Source organism: Gallinula chloropus (genome assembly GCF_964237585.1).
Source record: "Gallinula chloropus genome assembly, chromosome: 11".
Lineage (NCBI taxonomy): Eukaryota > Metazoa > Chordata > Aves > Gruiformes > Rallidae > Gallinula > Gallinula chloropus.
In genome coordinates this window covers 1,556,163-1,573,203 of record NC_140096.1, presented here as the reverse complement: position 1 = coordinate 1,573,203, position 17,041 = coordinate 1,556,163, and the positions used below count along the sequence as shown (strand labels likewise).

At 42.4% G+C, this 17,041-nt stretch overlaps 1 protein-coding gene across 2 annotated transcripts; it reads left to right on the top strand.

The window, feature by feature from the left end:
• The first annotated feature begins 759 nt into the window (after positions 1-759).
• Positions 760-11,338, top strand: RBMX (RNA binding motif protein X-linked). Of its 2 annotated transcripts, none has more exons than XM_084269065.1 (9): positions 760-769; positions 2,151-2,277; positions 2,480-2,586; positions 7,937-8,108; positions 9,213-9,329; positions 9,678-9,792; positions 9,913-10,038; positions 10,130-10,218; positions 10,737-11,338. In XM_084269065.1, the coding sequence occupies exons 2-9, from the start codon at positions 2,169-2,171 to the stop codon at positions 11,042-11,044; spliced, it is 1,143 nt and encodes a 380-aa protein (XP_084125191.1). In that variant the 5' UTR covers positions 760-769; positions 2,151-2,168; the 3' UTR covers positions 11,045-11,338. The 2 variants fall into 2 exon arrangements, with proteins under 2 accessions (XP_084125191.1, XP_084125190.1); XM_084269064.1 differs by having other exon boundaries at positions 10,115-10,218.
• Positions 11,339-17,041: the final 5,703 nt, after the last annotated feature.

The window sequence follows — 17,041 nt, the reverse complement described above, 5'->3', positions numbered from 1 at the left end:
ACAAGTGGTTATTAGATTCGATGACTCTAAAACAACAGGCCTTGTTGGCTGGTTTAGATTCTCTCCAGATTCCTGTTGTGTAAACTCGGCCTCTTTTGAATCCCAACTTTTCAGCTACGAGCTTTGGTCAGCAAAACACCTGCTATTCAACCTCAGAATAAAAAAAACCTCCCAAACAACGCTGAACTTTGTAATCCATCAGGGATTTCACTTTAACCGCTTACTTTGGCTTCAGTCTCTGAGGAAGGGGCACCGACGCATTCAGTAAATGGACCAAACCCGCCTCGAGACTGCTTCAGCCGCCCAGCGTTAAACCTCTCGCAGTTTCACTCCCTACGGCGAGTGATTTCGCTGCTCATGCGGTGGAGCCGCCGCTGCTCCGGGCACCGCCGCCCAGCAGCGGGCCGAGGCCGGGCAGAGCCGGCAGACAAAGGGAAGCGCTGCTGCCGGCCGGCGGCCCGCCGCCTTTCCCTGACGGGAGGATCAAATCGCGCTCGTTTCGCGCCCCCCACCACCATCCCGCCGGCGCTCGCCCCGTCTCCTGGCAGGACGAGGCGCTCCGAGCCCCGCGGCCTCCGAGCTGAGCTGAGCGGCCCCGCGGCGCAGGCTCCGCGCCAACCCCAGGGAGACCCCAGCCGCCGCCGCCCCCCCGCCGAGCTGGCCGCCGCGTGCATCCGGGGCCCTGACCGGCTGGTGACGTCAGCGATATAAAGGCCTGCAGCGCCTTTGTTCGCTCTCATTGCGCAGTTGCAGCTCGGCGCGAGCGGGGGTGAGTGCCGGTAGGCGAGTTGGGCAGGCCCGGGGGTTCCGGGGAGCGGAGAAAGTGGCGTCCGGCGCCGCTGGGGTGGGCTGTGGAGCGCGGCGACAGGTTCTGTGCCTGGGTGAGGGAGCTATGTTCGGCTCGCCCGCCGCCTCGGGCCCGCGGCGTGGCGGAGCCGGACCTGCCTTCTCTGCCCGTCCGGCTCCGCGTAGGGTGGTGGGCGCGATGCGGTTGTGGTGGGACGGTGATGGGGGGGGGGGGTCCCAACCGCGTGAGGCGTTGTGGGCGCCATTTTAGGTGCGGGGGTTCCGCTCGGGGTCCCGCCGCGTGGGTCTCGGCGTCCCCGGGGAGGACGGAGGAATGGCGGCGGCCGGGCGTGGAGGGCCGGGCGGGTCGTTCCAAACGAGGGCTGGGATGCGCGGTCGGCTTATCGCCGAGGCGGTCGTTTGGCGCCGGGCGAGAGAAAAGTCCCTGCCAAAGGCGGCCGCCATTTTGTGGAGGTGCCTGCAGACCGCAGAGGGTCTGGCACTCCCCCACCCCTCGCACGGCGCCCGCCTTAGCGGGGTAGATACGGGGCGGGGGGGGATGGCCGCCGCGCCGCGGCCTCCCGCTCCGGGGGCTGCTCCGTCCCGCGCCCTCTGTGTCCTGCGGGAGCGGCGCGGGCCCCCGGTGCTGCGGGTTTTCCCGCCACTGAGCTGAAGGCATGCGGGTAACGTCTGTCCACAGGCGCCGGGCGCTGGGCCAGGCACTGGGAGGTTTTGCTTTGTTGTCTTCCCCACACACCCCCCCGCCAAGTCCTTCCTCCCGCCGCCTCGCCTTTGCCACGGTCTCGCTGTCTTGTTATGTGGAACTGCAGTGACGGTCTGGAGTCCCTTTAGGCTGCCACATTATGTAGGCCAGGACGTCGGTGTAGTGTCAGTGTACTCTAAATAATTTAAAGAGTGATCTTAATTTGGATTACTGGCCCAAGGTGACTTGAAAGTTGGTATTTTGACATATTAAGTGAAGTTCTTGAAACGTCTGTAGCAGGATTTAAAAGGAAGGGAGTGCTAGGATTGCTATTACAGGCAAAGGCAGTAACCCAGAAGACTTTCACATTCACCGATGTTACTTGATCTTGATGGAGTTCTCATCAGTGCTTTGTTGCTCTTTTTAAGGCTAACTTAATCTGCATTTGGCATAGACTAACGTGAAGAAGTAATTGAAGACAATCCTGGTTGCTTCAGTCTAAAAACTTAAAATGTTTAATCTCCTTTCTATCAGATGTCTGTTAATTGGCGTCTTGCTCAAGAAAACGACCTTTTGCTTTTGAGGAAAGCAGTCATTTATATTTCATGAGGTGGTACAGAAGTCTCTATTGTAGTTAATAACAACCTTCTGGTTTTAATAGGTCGTTTGCGGAATCAAAATGGTTGAAGCAGATCGTCCCGGGAAACTGTTCATTGGAGGGCTGAACACAGAGACTAACGAAAAAGCCCTTGAGGCTGTGTTCGGCAAATATGGACGCATTGTGGAAGGTAATCAGAAAAACCTTGTTCTTTAAAGAGACTAAAAACGATAGAGCAACAATATAGCTGTGATGACTTTTTTGGCATTGATCATCTGAAATGATGGTGCTTTCATGTCCTCTAAGAAGTCCTGAGCTTAAAAAGGTTAAATAGAGGTTAAATGTTGCTACCTCTTTGACAGGAGAGGTAACATGTTTTTTTTTTTCTGCAGTCCTTTTGATGAAAGATCGTGAAACCAACAAATCCAGAGGATTTGCGTTTGTCACATTTGAGAGTCCAGCAGATGCGAAAGATGCTGCCAGAGATATGAATGGAAAGGTAGGAATTAAGACCAATTATATGTTGGTGTTCTTACTGACCAGCAATTTGATATTTGGGGCAAATTAACGAGTAATAAAAAGTTGAAAGACAGTGGGTTACAAGATCCTGGAGAGAAGTCAACTTTAAATGTTGCAAAATGTTTCTGTGTTCATGAAGCTGGAATTGCTTTTTCCCGATGATAGATTGGATACTAGTGAGAAGTCTGGCTCTAAGCTTGTTGTTTTCTCTCTTTTTTTTTTTAACTATTGGTGGAGGGCTTTCTAGTAGTTGACTCTTTGGTTTTGCATGTCTCTTACAGTGTTTTTGTTTTACCATGTTTGAATGCAGTACTGTGTAAATTATACTTCAGGGAAGTGACTGACCTGAAAACTACGAATGTTTCCCTTAACATGGGTTTAACATGACTTCCCTACTGTGCTGGAGCATTGATGCTCTATCTGGTAATCTGTAGATATTCTTAAATGTTGGAGCTGCATCATCAGTCAGCTTGGAGCCTTGTGCCAGTTAATGTGAATAGCATTGCAGTTAGCTAGCAAGCACTTGTTTGCACCCTACAGTGTGACAATAGGACTTTTTAAGAAGTAGTAAAAACTGAATGCATGTGTCATGTCTTTAAAAACTGAAAGTTTGAAGGTTCTGAAATACTGCAGAGGTTCTGAAATACCAGGATAGTTGGTCAAAGGATTGTAGGTTATTGGGATCTGTGTCTATTCCAGCATGTTTTGAAAAGGTTAGAGGGAAGCTTGCAACAGCTGGTTATTGTCTTCAGTTATCTTCATAGAGGTGTTGTCTGTTCAGGCATTTAAAGCTGTCTTCTCAGTTAACTTGGATTTCAGACTGATCTTTCATGCATAATCTGAGCTGTTGTGTTGAGGTCATGCTGCATTGACCTTTTTCTAAGCAGTGTCTCTGAGGTGCCATTCATGTAAGATGAAGAAGCCTATTGATTCTGATGAATTAATGGTTGAGTTTTGGTAGCTGTGTCTTGTTAGTGTAAGATGTTGAAGTGAAAGAAAAATGTCAGTCACTGCAATCAGTAAGTAAAGCATACCAAGTATTTATTTGTACTTGGGGAATAAGAAAATGGGCTTGTTCCTAGTGTTCACAGTGAGCACGAATGGGAAAACTTCCTTGTTTTGTGTCACAGGCTTTCTGCGTGTGTGCAGCTTCTGGGTGCTTCAGGACAACCTCGTGACAATTAGCATTACTTTCTTTGGAGACTTGCTTCCTTTTTAAGAGTTATTTTCTGTTAAGGCAGAGAGTGACAAGTCAGAAAACAACAGTTCTTTACCAGCCTAAACATCCATAAAAGGTGCTGCTCTTACTGAATTTATTTCTCCGTTGTGTAGTTTGCTACAGTTCTGAAGACTTGTTTACTACAGTTCTTAAACACTGATTTCCTCTGAAGTAGTCATTACACTGAACCCTCACCAAGGTAACTTCAAGCACCAACAACTAATTACCAGACTTAACAGGAGTTCAGTCACAGATCTTAAATGTGGAGTGCAACTTTAAAATGAGAATACCTCTGAAAATAAATGACCAACTGTTCTAAATCTTAAATGTTGTGGTATGTGTTCAGTCACACTGGAAACATTCAGAGAAGTGAGGCTTAGGGTAGTAGTTAAATTAGATTGATTGTGTTTGGCTGAGATAATGTCTGCGTGTTCTGGAATGCACTGCCTGCATCCCTGTCAAGAAACACTAGAAAGTACTGCCTCGTGGATCATCATTCTCACAGTTTCTGTCTTCAGCTCTGCAAATGTAAAAATGCCTTCATCTGCTTTGAAATGTGAACAGCAAAGAGTATGAAAACATCCTCACTTAGGATTTGGCTTAGAACGACCATTTTAATATAAAGTACTTGGTGCTGCTGTGTGTAGCTACAGTTCTGCGCTGCTCTAGCCTGGTTCAACCATGGATATGAAAGATGTGGAAGATGTTCATGAAGTAGCCCATCGTCCTCATCTTCAGAACCTGTTTGCTTTCACCTCAGGCAGCATTCTCGATCTGAGGAGCGATGTTTGAGGCATGCTGTCAGAAGAGATCACTAATAAGTCAGAAATTGGAGCTCTGTCCACTTGGAAATGAGATTGGAGCACTCAGGAAAATTACAGGCACTTAGAAGCAGCAGAAGCACTGTGCAGACAATACTTCAAGCAGCAGCCTGCAAAGAGTTAGCTGACCTGTCTAGCTGGGGGAAGAGTTCTGCATTGCCAGCATGCTACTTGTTCTCTCATTCTGAAGGAACTCAAATCTGCAGCCAGCAGAAGGGACTGACTTTGATTCTGCCAGAGTAAATTTGGATTTGATACTTTGCTTTGCAAGTGTTGATGAAAAACATATACCAAATGTTTTACTCCTTCCTGGGTAAGGGGAATGAAGGGAGATAATTATATTCCATCCTAAAGTGGAGCAAGCATAGACTGGCCTAAGCTTGCTTGTTGAAGATTAATTTCTGTTCTGGAGAAAGAGGTCAGGAGATAATACTTTTTGAGTTGGGGTGGAGCGTTTTCACTTAAATGAATTCCTCTGCAGAATTCCATGTTGGCATGTCTGAGCAGTGCTGAAGAAATGCTGGAAGTACTTATCACAGCAAAAACCTTTAAGAACCTTAATTGCATGGTAGTCAATTCTACATCGTGATGTCATGAAGTGCATATATGGACACAAGCATGAATACACCCAGGTCTGTGGTGGTCACTCTGCAGTAGGCTGTTCTCATGATAGTTTGGTTTCAAGTCCTGAAGACAGATGATTAAAGCGAGAATGTGACCTTAGAGGAAATGTCTGGGACAAGTCAAAGACTTAATTCCAGTGTAGACCTGCCAAGCCAGCTGGGCTCTGTTAAGAGATTGGAAGCAAATGCTACAATTGAAACAACAGTCTGTACTTGGTGCTACAGAAGGTTGTCTTCTAATCAACAGAAAGTATTTTCAGTTCCTTTGGTGAAGAAGTGTAATATGTAGAAGCTCAGCTTCAGTTCTTGAATGTCCTTTGTGAAAGGAGGCCTGCTTGATGTGCCATCAAGGAACATGCAGAAATTGTGGAGTTGCTGCAATACTAACAGTGAAATAATCCATTGGAGAAGAAAGCCCTATGCCATGTTAAGTTGCAATTTCCTGAAACAGTTTCTTCAGAACACTTTTTGTGCCCCACTGCCACGCTTTGCAAATCGCACTCGTGTTTTCTGTTGGAATGTTTGGAGGACAGTACTCTTAATTCTGTTTGGCTCTGTTTTGAGCCAGTCCTCTGTCCCACCTTACAAAGCTGTGTGAAGTGTTGATTCTACATATAGGAGATCTTATGATTACCAAACTCTTATTATCCTTAAATGACTCTTAAATTACTTTCCTGTTATTTAGCACCAAGGTGGCTGCACTTTATGGTGCCTATATACTAAAATGTAACACTGAGTCAAGGTTATAAACACTTAAATATTGAGTGTTTGTATTAACAGCTGGTGCTTTGGGTTCCTTGAAAAAAAATTCCCTATTCTGAGATGGTTTGTGTGAATTTTATCTGCTCAGTGAGATGAGACCTTTCTTCTTTGACTTAAAAACCTGTAAAATGAAGTCGTCCCCTATGCTTTAAAACAGGACAAACTTTGATGTATCTTGTTAACAGCAAGCAACAAACCTTCTTGGACCTAATGAAAGGTCTTTTTTGACCTTAAGTGTAGCTTTTTAGGACTGATTGCATAAACGAGTTTCAAAAGAAACTTTTGCCTAGGTAAGGTGGATATGTGCAAGGCAGAAGGAAATAGGAGGAGAAATAAGGGAGAACTACCTCCTCTATAAAATGAACGCCTCAGACCTAGCATGCAGGTTTTCATAACCCATGCTTAGCAGAGGGGATGGTGTTTGGTTTCCAAACTTGAAATAAGGTGTTATAAATCTGTCATGAAATTGGGGACAGCAGTGGTCATGATGGCAAAACTTGAGGCTTCAAGCCTACTGATGCTGTTTGGAAGAGAATGAGTGAAACAGATTAATGATAATTGTGGCAAAATAAGTGATGCAAACTGAGATGTTCCAGTGAATTGATGTACTAATACTTGCACCTGAAATGATTCAGCTGCTTGTGCCAAAAAGCTTTTTGAGGAACCATAGGTAAAATATCTTTTAAGTCAAAGACAAAAACCAGTGTGATTTTGCTAGTATTTCTTGACCTTTTTCCTCACAATGGATAAACTTGGATCTGTGGATGTACAAAAAGTTTTTTTCAAACAGCTGTTAGAACCACATATGGTGGCAGAATCTACATGCTCTACTGAAGTGAATGATTTCAGAGAGGGCTAGATACTAATGAAGAACAAAGAATAGCACCTCAGTAACGAACCATCACCAGTTCAGAGTGAGACATTCCTAGCAGTCATTCCATTCTTGTCCATTTATTGCAGCAAAGAAGTGTGATAACACTTCCTGCCTGTATAATTCATTAGTCATCATCACAGAGCTAAAATACTTAACTGCTGTCAGAATATATGAGCAGTAACCTAACTTGAGCAGAGCCAAGATCACAAGCTCTGCTGTAATTAACAAATGTGTGGTGTCTGCAAAATTATACAGAAATTTGATTAATAGTTTTTTACTCAATATATCTTGCCACCTGCTTATGCTTGAGGTATAATAGTTGGCTGCAGAGTTCTGTTACTGCAGGTCTAGTTAAAAAAAAACCAACACAAAAAGCTTCCACTTTTTTTCCACAAAAAACAAACCAACACAAAGCACCTCCACTCTGGAAATGCAAGTAATAAGAGTAAATTGTGATGGTCACCTTTTTTCAAAACCCAGCTTGAAACAGTAGAAAGAGAGGTGAATTGTCATACTCAGTCTGCTTTGTAGATGCTGAAATTGCTTCTAAATACTTCAGTGATCACCGTTTTATCAGGACATGAAGAAAATGTGCTAAACGGCCTCCCCATTGCCAGAAACCCCAACTGAAGCTAAGATACCTTCAGCTTAATCCTGTTAACTACTTGGTGCAGTCCTAGTTTGGTACAAAAGTCTGTGGCAATTGAAAGTAAATTGGAGATCATAAATCATGTTTCATTTACAGAGTAAATGACATGGGGCTGCCGTAATCATTGGACACTTGTGTTTTCTCTGAAAGTCCTTTCTGATGCTGCTCTGTATTTTTTTCATCAATACCACAAGAATGAAGTACTGTAGGAATTAGGCCCAACATGCTGCTGAGTACGTGGGGACTAATACTGAAGACTGAAATCAGTTCTAGAGTTGCTCTAACTTTATAAAATGGAAGCCCTGTAATAATGAAGCAAGAGGGGCTTAGTTTAAGAAATAGAAACATGACTGAGCAGTAAGTAAAGCAGCTTCTTCTTTAGTCATTAGATGGGAAAGCAATTAAAGTGGAACAAGCAACCAAGCCATCCTTTGAAAGTGGTGGTAGGCGTGGGCCACCACCCCCTCCACGAAGCAGAGGTCCTCCCAGGGGCCTTAGAGGTGGAAGAGGCGGAAGTGGCGCGAGAGGACCACCTTCAAGAGGGAGTCACTTGGGTATGTATTTACCTCTCTCATTATATACTTGGACAACATACAAGACAATCCCATTGGAAGATGACAATCCTACTGGAAAAAAAAGTCAAAACAGCTGAATAGTGCACTCCTTGTTCTTTATTAAAATGATGAAATACAGTCTCGGCAGTTTAGTCAAATTTTTGTGTAGGCAAGTACACCTTAAGAAAAGGCTTTCAAATATGAAGATTCCCTTCTACAACTAACACTACACTTGACTTTTGGCTATGAAAGAAAAACAAAACTCCTGCCCTGCACGTGAGAAAAAAAGCGCTTTCTGGTATTCAAGTTGAAAAAATCATTCTCTTCCTCCAGGGAAAGGGAACTGCCTTTCATTCTTGCTAGCAAGAGGTCTAAACTTAACTAAATTCTAGGACTGATCCTTCCAGACTATAGGGGGAGTTAAGGATGCTAAGTCTTGTTTGTTGCTAGAAAATAGTAGTGTGTGGAGTTGAAGCTTTCTGAAGTGGAAGCATAGTATGTACTTGATACTGGATATTCTTTAAAATACACCTGTTTATTCAGAAAAACTTCAGTATCAAAGCTGTTGCTTAAAAGAAAACAAGCAGCACCTGAGGTGAAATAGTAAAAGCTATAATGCAGGAAATAACCAACCCTGGAAATAGTGAAAACTCCTGTCTTGAAGAGTCTGTGTAGTAGGTTCTACAGACTCTGTAGTTAGTGCCTCTGTTTCCTCTCTGTAGGATCTTCTCTAGTACATCTTCCCAGGTGGCTCTTGTCTTGTGAGAACAGTAACTTGTTGAGTGTTTAAGCTGTGACTGATTACAGATACCAGCTGTCTTTCTCCCTTGTGTCACACCCTGTGGCTTTTGGATAAGTTCTAAAAGACAGTTCTTGACAAGAATTTAGGCTATGGAAAAGTTAACTTGGTGAGCTCTCAATTCTGCCAGTAGTACCTAGTAGAGGCCAAAAACACAGGTGAGGGCTTTGAGGTCTTAATTTTGGAGGTTTACTGTTGATCACGTAGTGGTAATAACAGTGCTTAGGTTATTGTAGTTTAGATTTTAGGGGCGTGCAGGTGAGTTTCACAGAAATAACAAGTTGGTTCATGGCTTGTCCTTCTAGGGTCTTCTCGAGGGCCGCTTCCCATGAAGAGAGGTCCACCTCCACGAAGTGGAGGCCCTCCACCCAAGAGATCTGCACCTTCCGGACCAGTGCGTAGCAGTAGTATGGGAGGAAGAGGTGAGAATTGCTGAAGTATTTTGTTGCTTTATCAACCTTTGTCTTTCTTCAGGAACTGTTGCAAGTCACTGATTCTAATTAAAAGCGCTGTGGGATATTGGATTGTTTTTCTAATCTGCCTCTTCATGCCAGTGTAATTTTGTAGCTGTTTGGAACAATTTTGTTTGATTGGTGTGTATGTTTCTTCTAATGATGCTTTAGAACTATAAAAGCATGATGTTAAGTATTACAAATACAAGGTACAGAGATACTTTTAAATCTCTATAAACAGTTTGCTGATACTAACTGGCCTTGAGGAATCTTCAGTGTGACTAAATTCTTACTAAGTTGAAATATGTTTCTCTTCAGCTCCGGTGTCACGTGGACGAGACAGTTACGGTGGACCTCCACGCAGAGAACCAATGCCATCACGAAGAGATGTCTACATGTCTCCAAGAGATGATGGCTATAGCACTAAAGACGGGTAAATTCTTTGGCTAACTTAGTTCAACCATTGTTGTTGTTGTTGTTCAGAGAGGAGTTTTAATTCCTGATCTTAGGAGGTGTGCCACACAGCTAACCTGTCAATTCTTGTTTGTTGTAGTTACTCCAGCAGAGATTATCCCAGTTCCAGGGACACACGGGACTACGCGCCACCTCCACGAGACTACGCATACCGTGATTATGGTCATTCCAGCTCACGTGACGAATACCCCTCTAGGGGATATAGGTACCTACTGTTGGATTTTCCTCCCTGTTACATTGTTCTTGCTATGATCCCACTGATTTGTACTAAGTCTTAGTAGTCTTTCCTCCTACAGTGATCGTGACGGATACGGTGGCGGACGTGACAGAGATTACTCGGATCATCCAAGTGGAGGGTCCTACAGAGATTCGTATGAGAGCTATGGTAAGAATCCATTTTGAGGATCATGTAGTAATTGGCACAGGTGTCATAAAACCTTGACTTTTACACTTTTACTAGGTTGCTTATGTTGGGGGGCACGGGGGAGTGGAAGTGGCACGCTTTTTTTCCCCTTACAGTGAAAGTGCAGTTGTGGTTATCATTTGATCATCTTGTTAAATAAGCTGTAAACTAAAGAAGCAAAGTCTACAGTTCAGAATTGCAACTATCTGGAAAATATGGCTGAGTTTCTTCTCTAAAATAACAAGCTGTTCTGGAATACCCAGTAAAGAGCCTGCCTGAATAAACACCGTCTTCATTCCTTCAGAGTCTTTAAATCCACTCACTGCCTGATATGCAATCCCCACTTTAAATACCATTAACATGGCAGATTAGTTAAGAACATCTCAATACGTGCGAAAGAGTAGCAGTAAACATTTAGTACAGCAATTCTGTAAATTCAGATTGAAATTGTTATATATAACTTATGGTGTTGCCATATTACCTGACCATTGACCCTGCAGGTAACTCACGTAGTGCTCCACCTGCACGAGGGCCCCCGCCATCTTATGGTGGAAGCAGTCGATATGACGATTACGGCAGCACACGAGATGGATATGGAAGCCGAGAAAGTTACTCAAGCAGCAGAAGTGATGTCTACTCAAGTGGCCGTGATCGTGTTGGAAGACAAGACAGGGGTCTTCCCCCGTCCATGGAAAGGGGCTATCCACCTCCTCGTGATTCTTACAGTAGTTCAAGCCGCGGGGCACCCAGAGGTGGTGGCCGTGGTGGAAGCAGATCCGATAGAGGTGGAGGCAGAAGCAGATACTAAAAACACTTAAACTTTTGGACCAAGACAGATTACTTCTCAAAGAAAAAAAAAAGTGGATCTTAACTACAAGAGAGACTGCTAAAAGGAAAAGTTGTTTTTACCTTTTTTTTTTATTGTTGCCTGTTAAGTTTTCCCCTCCATGACTCTTATGCTTTTGTGAGGAAAAGTTAAACCAATGTTTAATTTCATTTCAAAATTGTTAACATTTCTTTCAAAAAGCAGATGTTAAATGTATAAAACTTGAGCTGTGTACTAGTGTTGTAATTTTCAAAGTAAAGTTTCCCTGAAATGCCACACTTCCATCTGATTTTCCTCATGAATGGAACAAGCAGTTCTTACGATCTTCCACACAACATCCAACCATCTAACAGGGAGATGGATTGTCCTACATGTTCAGCATCTCATTCTTAAAGTATTGCTTGTGATTTGGAGGGTGGTGGGGATATTCCACACAAAATGCAGTTTTGCCTAGAATTTGAAGTCACGGTGTTCCTGGTACAAAATGCCTTCAGATCCTTATGTAAAGAAAAATAGAGGATATCTTTCACTTAACCCAAAAAAGCAAGTGGATAATACAATTTTCCGCCTACCTTCTGTTTCACGGAGAGTTTGGAAAGATCTCCCCTCCAAAAAATCCGTGTACATGTAAGTCAGCTACAGAATACTGTAAAAATTAAAAAAAAAAAAATGACCAATTCCATCAAAGAAGCTGCAAACCGATGCTTACTCATACTGTTTCAAATTTTTGCAACTCTGTAGTGTTTCACTTTTAAAGGAACATCTTTGATTCCAAAGGAGAAAATAAGATAAGCAAAGAAGTCTTTCTCTCCAACTTCTCAAAGGCTTATGGCTTCATAAAAACAAGTGAATCTTTCAGCATTCCACAGCTGATTTAAAGCATCAAATGCCTGTGAAACAGCAAAGATGGTAAGCAAAGCAAACTAGTTTTTCAGTTTTAAGTCAGAATTGAAACAAGTTACCTTCCTCTAGTACAGTAAATCAAGCTGCACGTTATGGCAATGGAAGTGCTGTCTAGATTAAAAAAAAAAAAGGAAAAGAAATACTTCAGTACATTAGAAGTTCTCAAAATTCAACATTTCTCCTTGGATAAAAGCATTTATGGCACCAGTTTTGAAACTAAGAAACAATGCAGCTCATTGTAGATAGAATTATTACCAAGTTAGGGTTGGGAGGGGGTATTTTGTGCCCAGTGTCTTCCAGTGGAGATGCTTAAAGAGGCTGCATATACTGTAGTAAAGAAAGCCTTGTGCAATCAGGAATCGGTGTAGATTGCAAACACTACCTCGGCTGTTGGGAGTTTGAAGCGACCCATTGCAAACTTGACATTTAGTTGGATGCCTGACTCTGTTTAGCTTGACGCTGCGTTACAGGGATATCTAGTACGTGTGGCAGAACCTGTGGCAAGTTGTTCTGACTCAGGTAAAGCCATGAAGTTCAAAAGATGCTCTTGACTATAATAGACATGAAGACCTCCAACTAAAAAAACAAGGCACAAACCCAAAACCTTTGTACTACTCTAGTCCTCAGTAAATTTTGTCGTTCAACTTATGGATTTGACATGGCAGTGCACCATTGAAAAGGAATGAGAATCCATAAGCCATGCAACCTGTCACTAAGCCATTCCAGTCCATTCCAAGCCAGTGAATGCTCCACCACTTAAAAGAGAAGTAGTAAAACTTGCAACAGCGTAATCTGCAGTCCCAACCTTGTGACTTTTTTTGAAATGGGGGGAAGTGCTGCTATAGGTTGACTTCTGCTGTATAAGTGTATTTTTCTGAATTTGTTGTATCTCCTCTTGGTTACAGGGTGATAGCTTCTAGAATATGCCACAGAAGTAACACTGGTTCATCTGTTGATGGCAGAGATGAGTGGTGCCTGAACCGAGACATAAGGTAAATATTATATCGGTGTAATAGCTATGAAGGAAGATTTCTGGTGGTTATAGAGTTGGGCATTTTCGGTGGCTGAAGAGTATTTACAACTTCTGATTTTATCTTGGATAGGGAAATTTATGTAGACTTTTTAAACCTACAAAGTTAGGAATGATAGCAAGACACTTCTGCTGAAATTGGCCCAATTTGGCTATGGCTGAATGTAAGATAGAATTACAAATGCATTTTAAATCATGCTGCAGAGAGTACTTGGTCTTTGTAAGCCCAAACCATAAAAATCTGACTTGGAATAATAAATGTCAGTACAGACACGTAATCAGTCTGGTTAAACGTGTGGAACATGCAACTTAATTACTGAGTGTAATCTTTGATTAGGAATTAATCTCTACAGAGGTCACTGAATTAAACTGCAGACTTTCAGGCTTCTCCAGAATGGTTTAAGACTTTGTAGGTTAACTGTGTTTCATGACTTTGAAGCTTACCCTGTTAAAATTACTTCTCCAGTAGATGTAGGGGCATCTATCTTCAGATTTTATGTGGAAGGGTAACTGTCTCTTCTGTCTTTTCCTGGTGACTCACCAGGAAAAAAAAAAAGTGGTAGTGACTGTCATGCTAATGTACCTTTTCAGAAAACTTTGCTACTAAATAAAAAGAAATCCCTTTTAATATGTGAAAATCTGTTAAAATTGTATAGAGAGAAGGATAAGGATAAATCCCTTTTCAAAGGGAAGTACTGATGTAGGAAGTGTGTATCCTTTTTTATGTAATTTTTAAGTCACTTTCAAAGTACTCTAAATGTGGGAATGCTTTGCTGTTAGTTTCAAATACTGCTTTTGAGAAGCAAGTTTGAAATGGTAGCAGTAAAAAACTAGTTGGTACAGGGTTGTTCATCTGACACATGGTTGCTGATCTCAGGCTTTGTCCTGTGTGAAGGTTCAGTTCTGTTGCATACTGGGGGTGTTGGTATTCTCAGCCTATGGTTTATTCTTTTTGGAGGCTTGGTACAGTAGGCAAATATCTGCAGTGCTTTTGTCAGAATATGCCAGCAATCTTTTGTAAGTACTGATAAACTGCTACTGTTGCCTTGATAGAGAAGGAAAAACACTTTTATTTTAGGGTGCTGGACTGTAGTTCAGATCAAATGCAGAAGTATCATGGGTATTTCTTATTCTGAGTCAAAGGAGGGAGCATGTAGCTATAATAAAAGCTGCTACATGACCAACTTTTCTGTCATAAAGCTTAAAGGTTTATCTTCACATTTTTCTTCAGCATGACTGTGAGATACGTAAATAAGAAACCCTACTGGAAAGGGCACCATTTGTACTGAAGGTGTCTTTAAAGGTTAAAAGCACTAACTTTTTTTCTATTCAAAATCACCAATATCAGTAGTATGGCAGCAAAGTGGATAAGGAAATGGGTCTAAAAGCAAGCTCTTCTCCCTTGCTCCCCCACAACCTGCAGAAAATTGGCAAGACTCAAATGTTAAATTTACATTTTGAGGCTGATGCAGGTAATGAATTCTCTAATAAAGAAATGGGACTTAAGTATGCAGCATCCCAGGTGACTTTAAAAGGTTTTTCCCAAATCATCCTACAGGTTGTGTCAGAATGTTTTTAACTGTTGTATCTGTATGAGCCATGTTAGCTTCACTTCTCTGTATTGGCTGGGAAGCTGAAGGTTCATGAATCCTGGCAAGTGTAAAAGCTTCTCTCTTCTGGAAAAATTAAGTGCTTTTTTTCAATTAATTAGATGTAATAAATACAGATGCAAATGCTAAGTGCACACTTTCTCAGCTTACTCTGCAGGTTACAAACCATACCAAATTCAACAGGCCCGGTGACAGTGTTAGTTTAGGGAACAGCAAATGGAAATTAACTGACTATGTGGCAGGAAAGGTAATTTGAACTTGTAAAAATAAATTAATTGTACTAATGCAGCAAGCCGTTCACCTCTTAATCACAAGTTTTATTCATAGTGCATCATTGCTTACAAGTTAGTGTATATACCAGTTTATTATAGGCCTCTCAATCATGTGGAGATGGTCAGTAGCTGGTGGGATTTTTTTGGGGACGTGCACAGGGCTTACAGAGTCTTTACTTAGTACTTGTTCTGGAGACAGTGTAGTACAAGATGGGTGTGTCAGTACAAGCAGTCTTCAGATCATTTTGATTCTTGTAGTTGGCTGTTGATATTCTCATACTGTGGGGAGAGATTGAACATAATCCAAATGTACGCATTGTTTATATTAAAAACATGAACTCAAACTTGATGATGTAGCTTGCTTTGTCTGTTTCTGAGAGTGTGCTAACTTGCATTTCCTTTTTTCAGTTCTGGTGACTGGAAGGCAGCAGTGCAGCAGTGGAGATGCATTGGAGAATCAAAGGATAACGAAATGCAACTGATGAAGCTTTGCTTTTGAGCATGGTGTTACACAGTATTTGTTTTAAAGAGTGGTGTTAGAATTCAGGAATTGCCTTTGAAAGGAGCACTATTAATCTCTTCATTATAAAAAATAATCTTGAGTGGAAGTCGGCTGCTGTCTGCCATAGCCAATATCTTCTAGGAGTCAGGAGTGAGCTGTGTTCCAGTCAGTATACATGCATCAAGTATCAGATTCAGCAGCAGAAAAATACTCCAGCGTTGCTCTTCACATAGGGTGCTCTCCATCCATGGTGAAAAAAAGCAAGTTACATAAAAGTGAGTGTTTTGCTACATTCTTAACATGGACAGTTCTATTATTGTCTAGGCCTTCTGGATGAGGAAGGGGAAGTCTGCATACACTGAGACAGTATTAGTGATAAATGCCCAGAATAATTTGTGCTCTGGGATGTACTAACTTCTCACATTGCTCCAGACAGCACTGTGCCTGTTGGCACAAGAGGCTTTCTTCAGACCTTGGCCTCAGTATACCTTGACGTGCCCAGTGTATGAGAGGAATTCTCAGGCACCAGCATTTCATGTGGACACCCAACTTTAGATTGACTGAAGTACTTAACAGTTCTGGCTAATAAAGTTTATACTGACCTCTTCTGTGGTAGACAAACTGATGTCATTTAAACAACCAACAGTTTATAATGAGTAGTTAAAGAAAAAGCACACATACCTCGTCTGGGGATTTAAAACTACATTTGGGTTTGGGGCCAGGAAGTACCACTTTAAACTGCAGTTACAGACTGCAGATTGTAGGAGTAACTCTGGTGGGTAGAATTGCAGTATTTCCCAGGGCTAATAAATTTCCTGATGAAAGTATTACAAGCTTTGTTTTTGTTCTTGTTTTTTAAACTTCAATATCTGTTACTTAGCAACGCTTGATTGTTGGAAAAGCTCAACTGGTGTTACATACTGATGGAGGTTTATTGTTAGAAAGTGGTCTTAGTGAATCTTCTGCAAGAAAGAGTAATATGCTGTAATGATATGAGACTTTTTCTCAGCAGTGGTTTATAGTGTGGGTGCTGCTGTTCAGACTAAACCAGATCATCTGAACTGAAATCTAATCCCATCATATCAGCTGTCACATGAAAAAAAGATGAAAGTGTGAAATAATAAGCATGTACGACCAGGGTAAGTCAGCTCACGTGCTGACACAATCTTTGTTGTTGAAAGGCACTAGTTGAAATGACTGGTGGTAGATTCTGCAGCAGAAAAATACTCTGGTGGTGCCTCTTCATGAAGGGGTGTGTTCCCTCCATGCTGAACGAGACAAGTTGTGTCAGAGTGACTTTGAGCTGCATCACTCAACAGTGTTTACTGAACATCTTGAGTGCTGCTCTTCCTGTTCCCATGCTGTTCCTGAGGTGTGTGGCACTAGAGTCCTTTGGTAGCTGGGCTCAGACCACCTTATTTTAAAGCAGTACTGTGCTTTCAGGGTCATCACTGCTGTAAATCAGGCTGCAAATAAAAGTCTTTGACTTTAGGGGTGGAGGTTGATTCTGCAGGAGATGATTGACAATTAATTTGGTTTGTTCCTCCCAAGTAAGGAAAGTTGAAATCTTTGCCAAAGACCAGAGCAGAAGCTGTTCCTCTCTTGGTGGCTACACCTTTATACCCTGGGTTTGCCACAGGATTCATTTTAGTGTAGGGGTGG

What these genes read in the sequence shown, in the direction of transcription:
- RBMX (XM_084269064.1), top strand. Translation starts at nt 2,169, where the DNA reads ATGGTTGAAGCAGATCGTCCCGGGAAACTGTTCATTGGAGGGCTGAAC. An exon ending in ATATGGACGCATTGTGGAAG is followed by an intron (nt 2,278 to 2,479) that starts GTAATCAGAAAA and finishes TTTTTTCTGCAG; the next exon opens with TCCTTTTGATGAAAGATCGT. An exon ending in CAGTAGTATGGGAGGAAGAG is followed by an intron (nt 9,330 to 9,677) that starts GTGAGAATTGCT and finishes GTTTCTCTTCAG; the next exon opens with CTCCGGTGTCACGTGGACGA.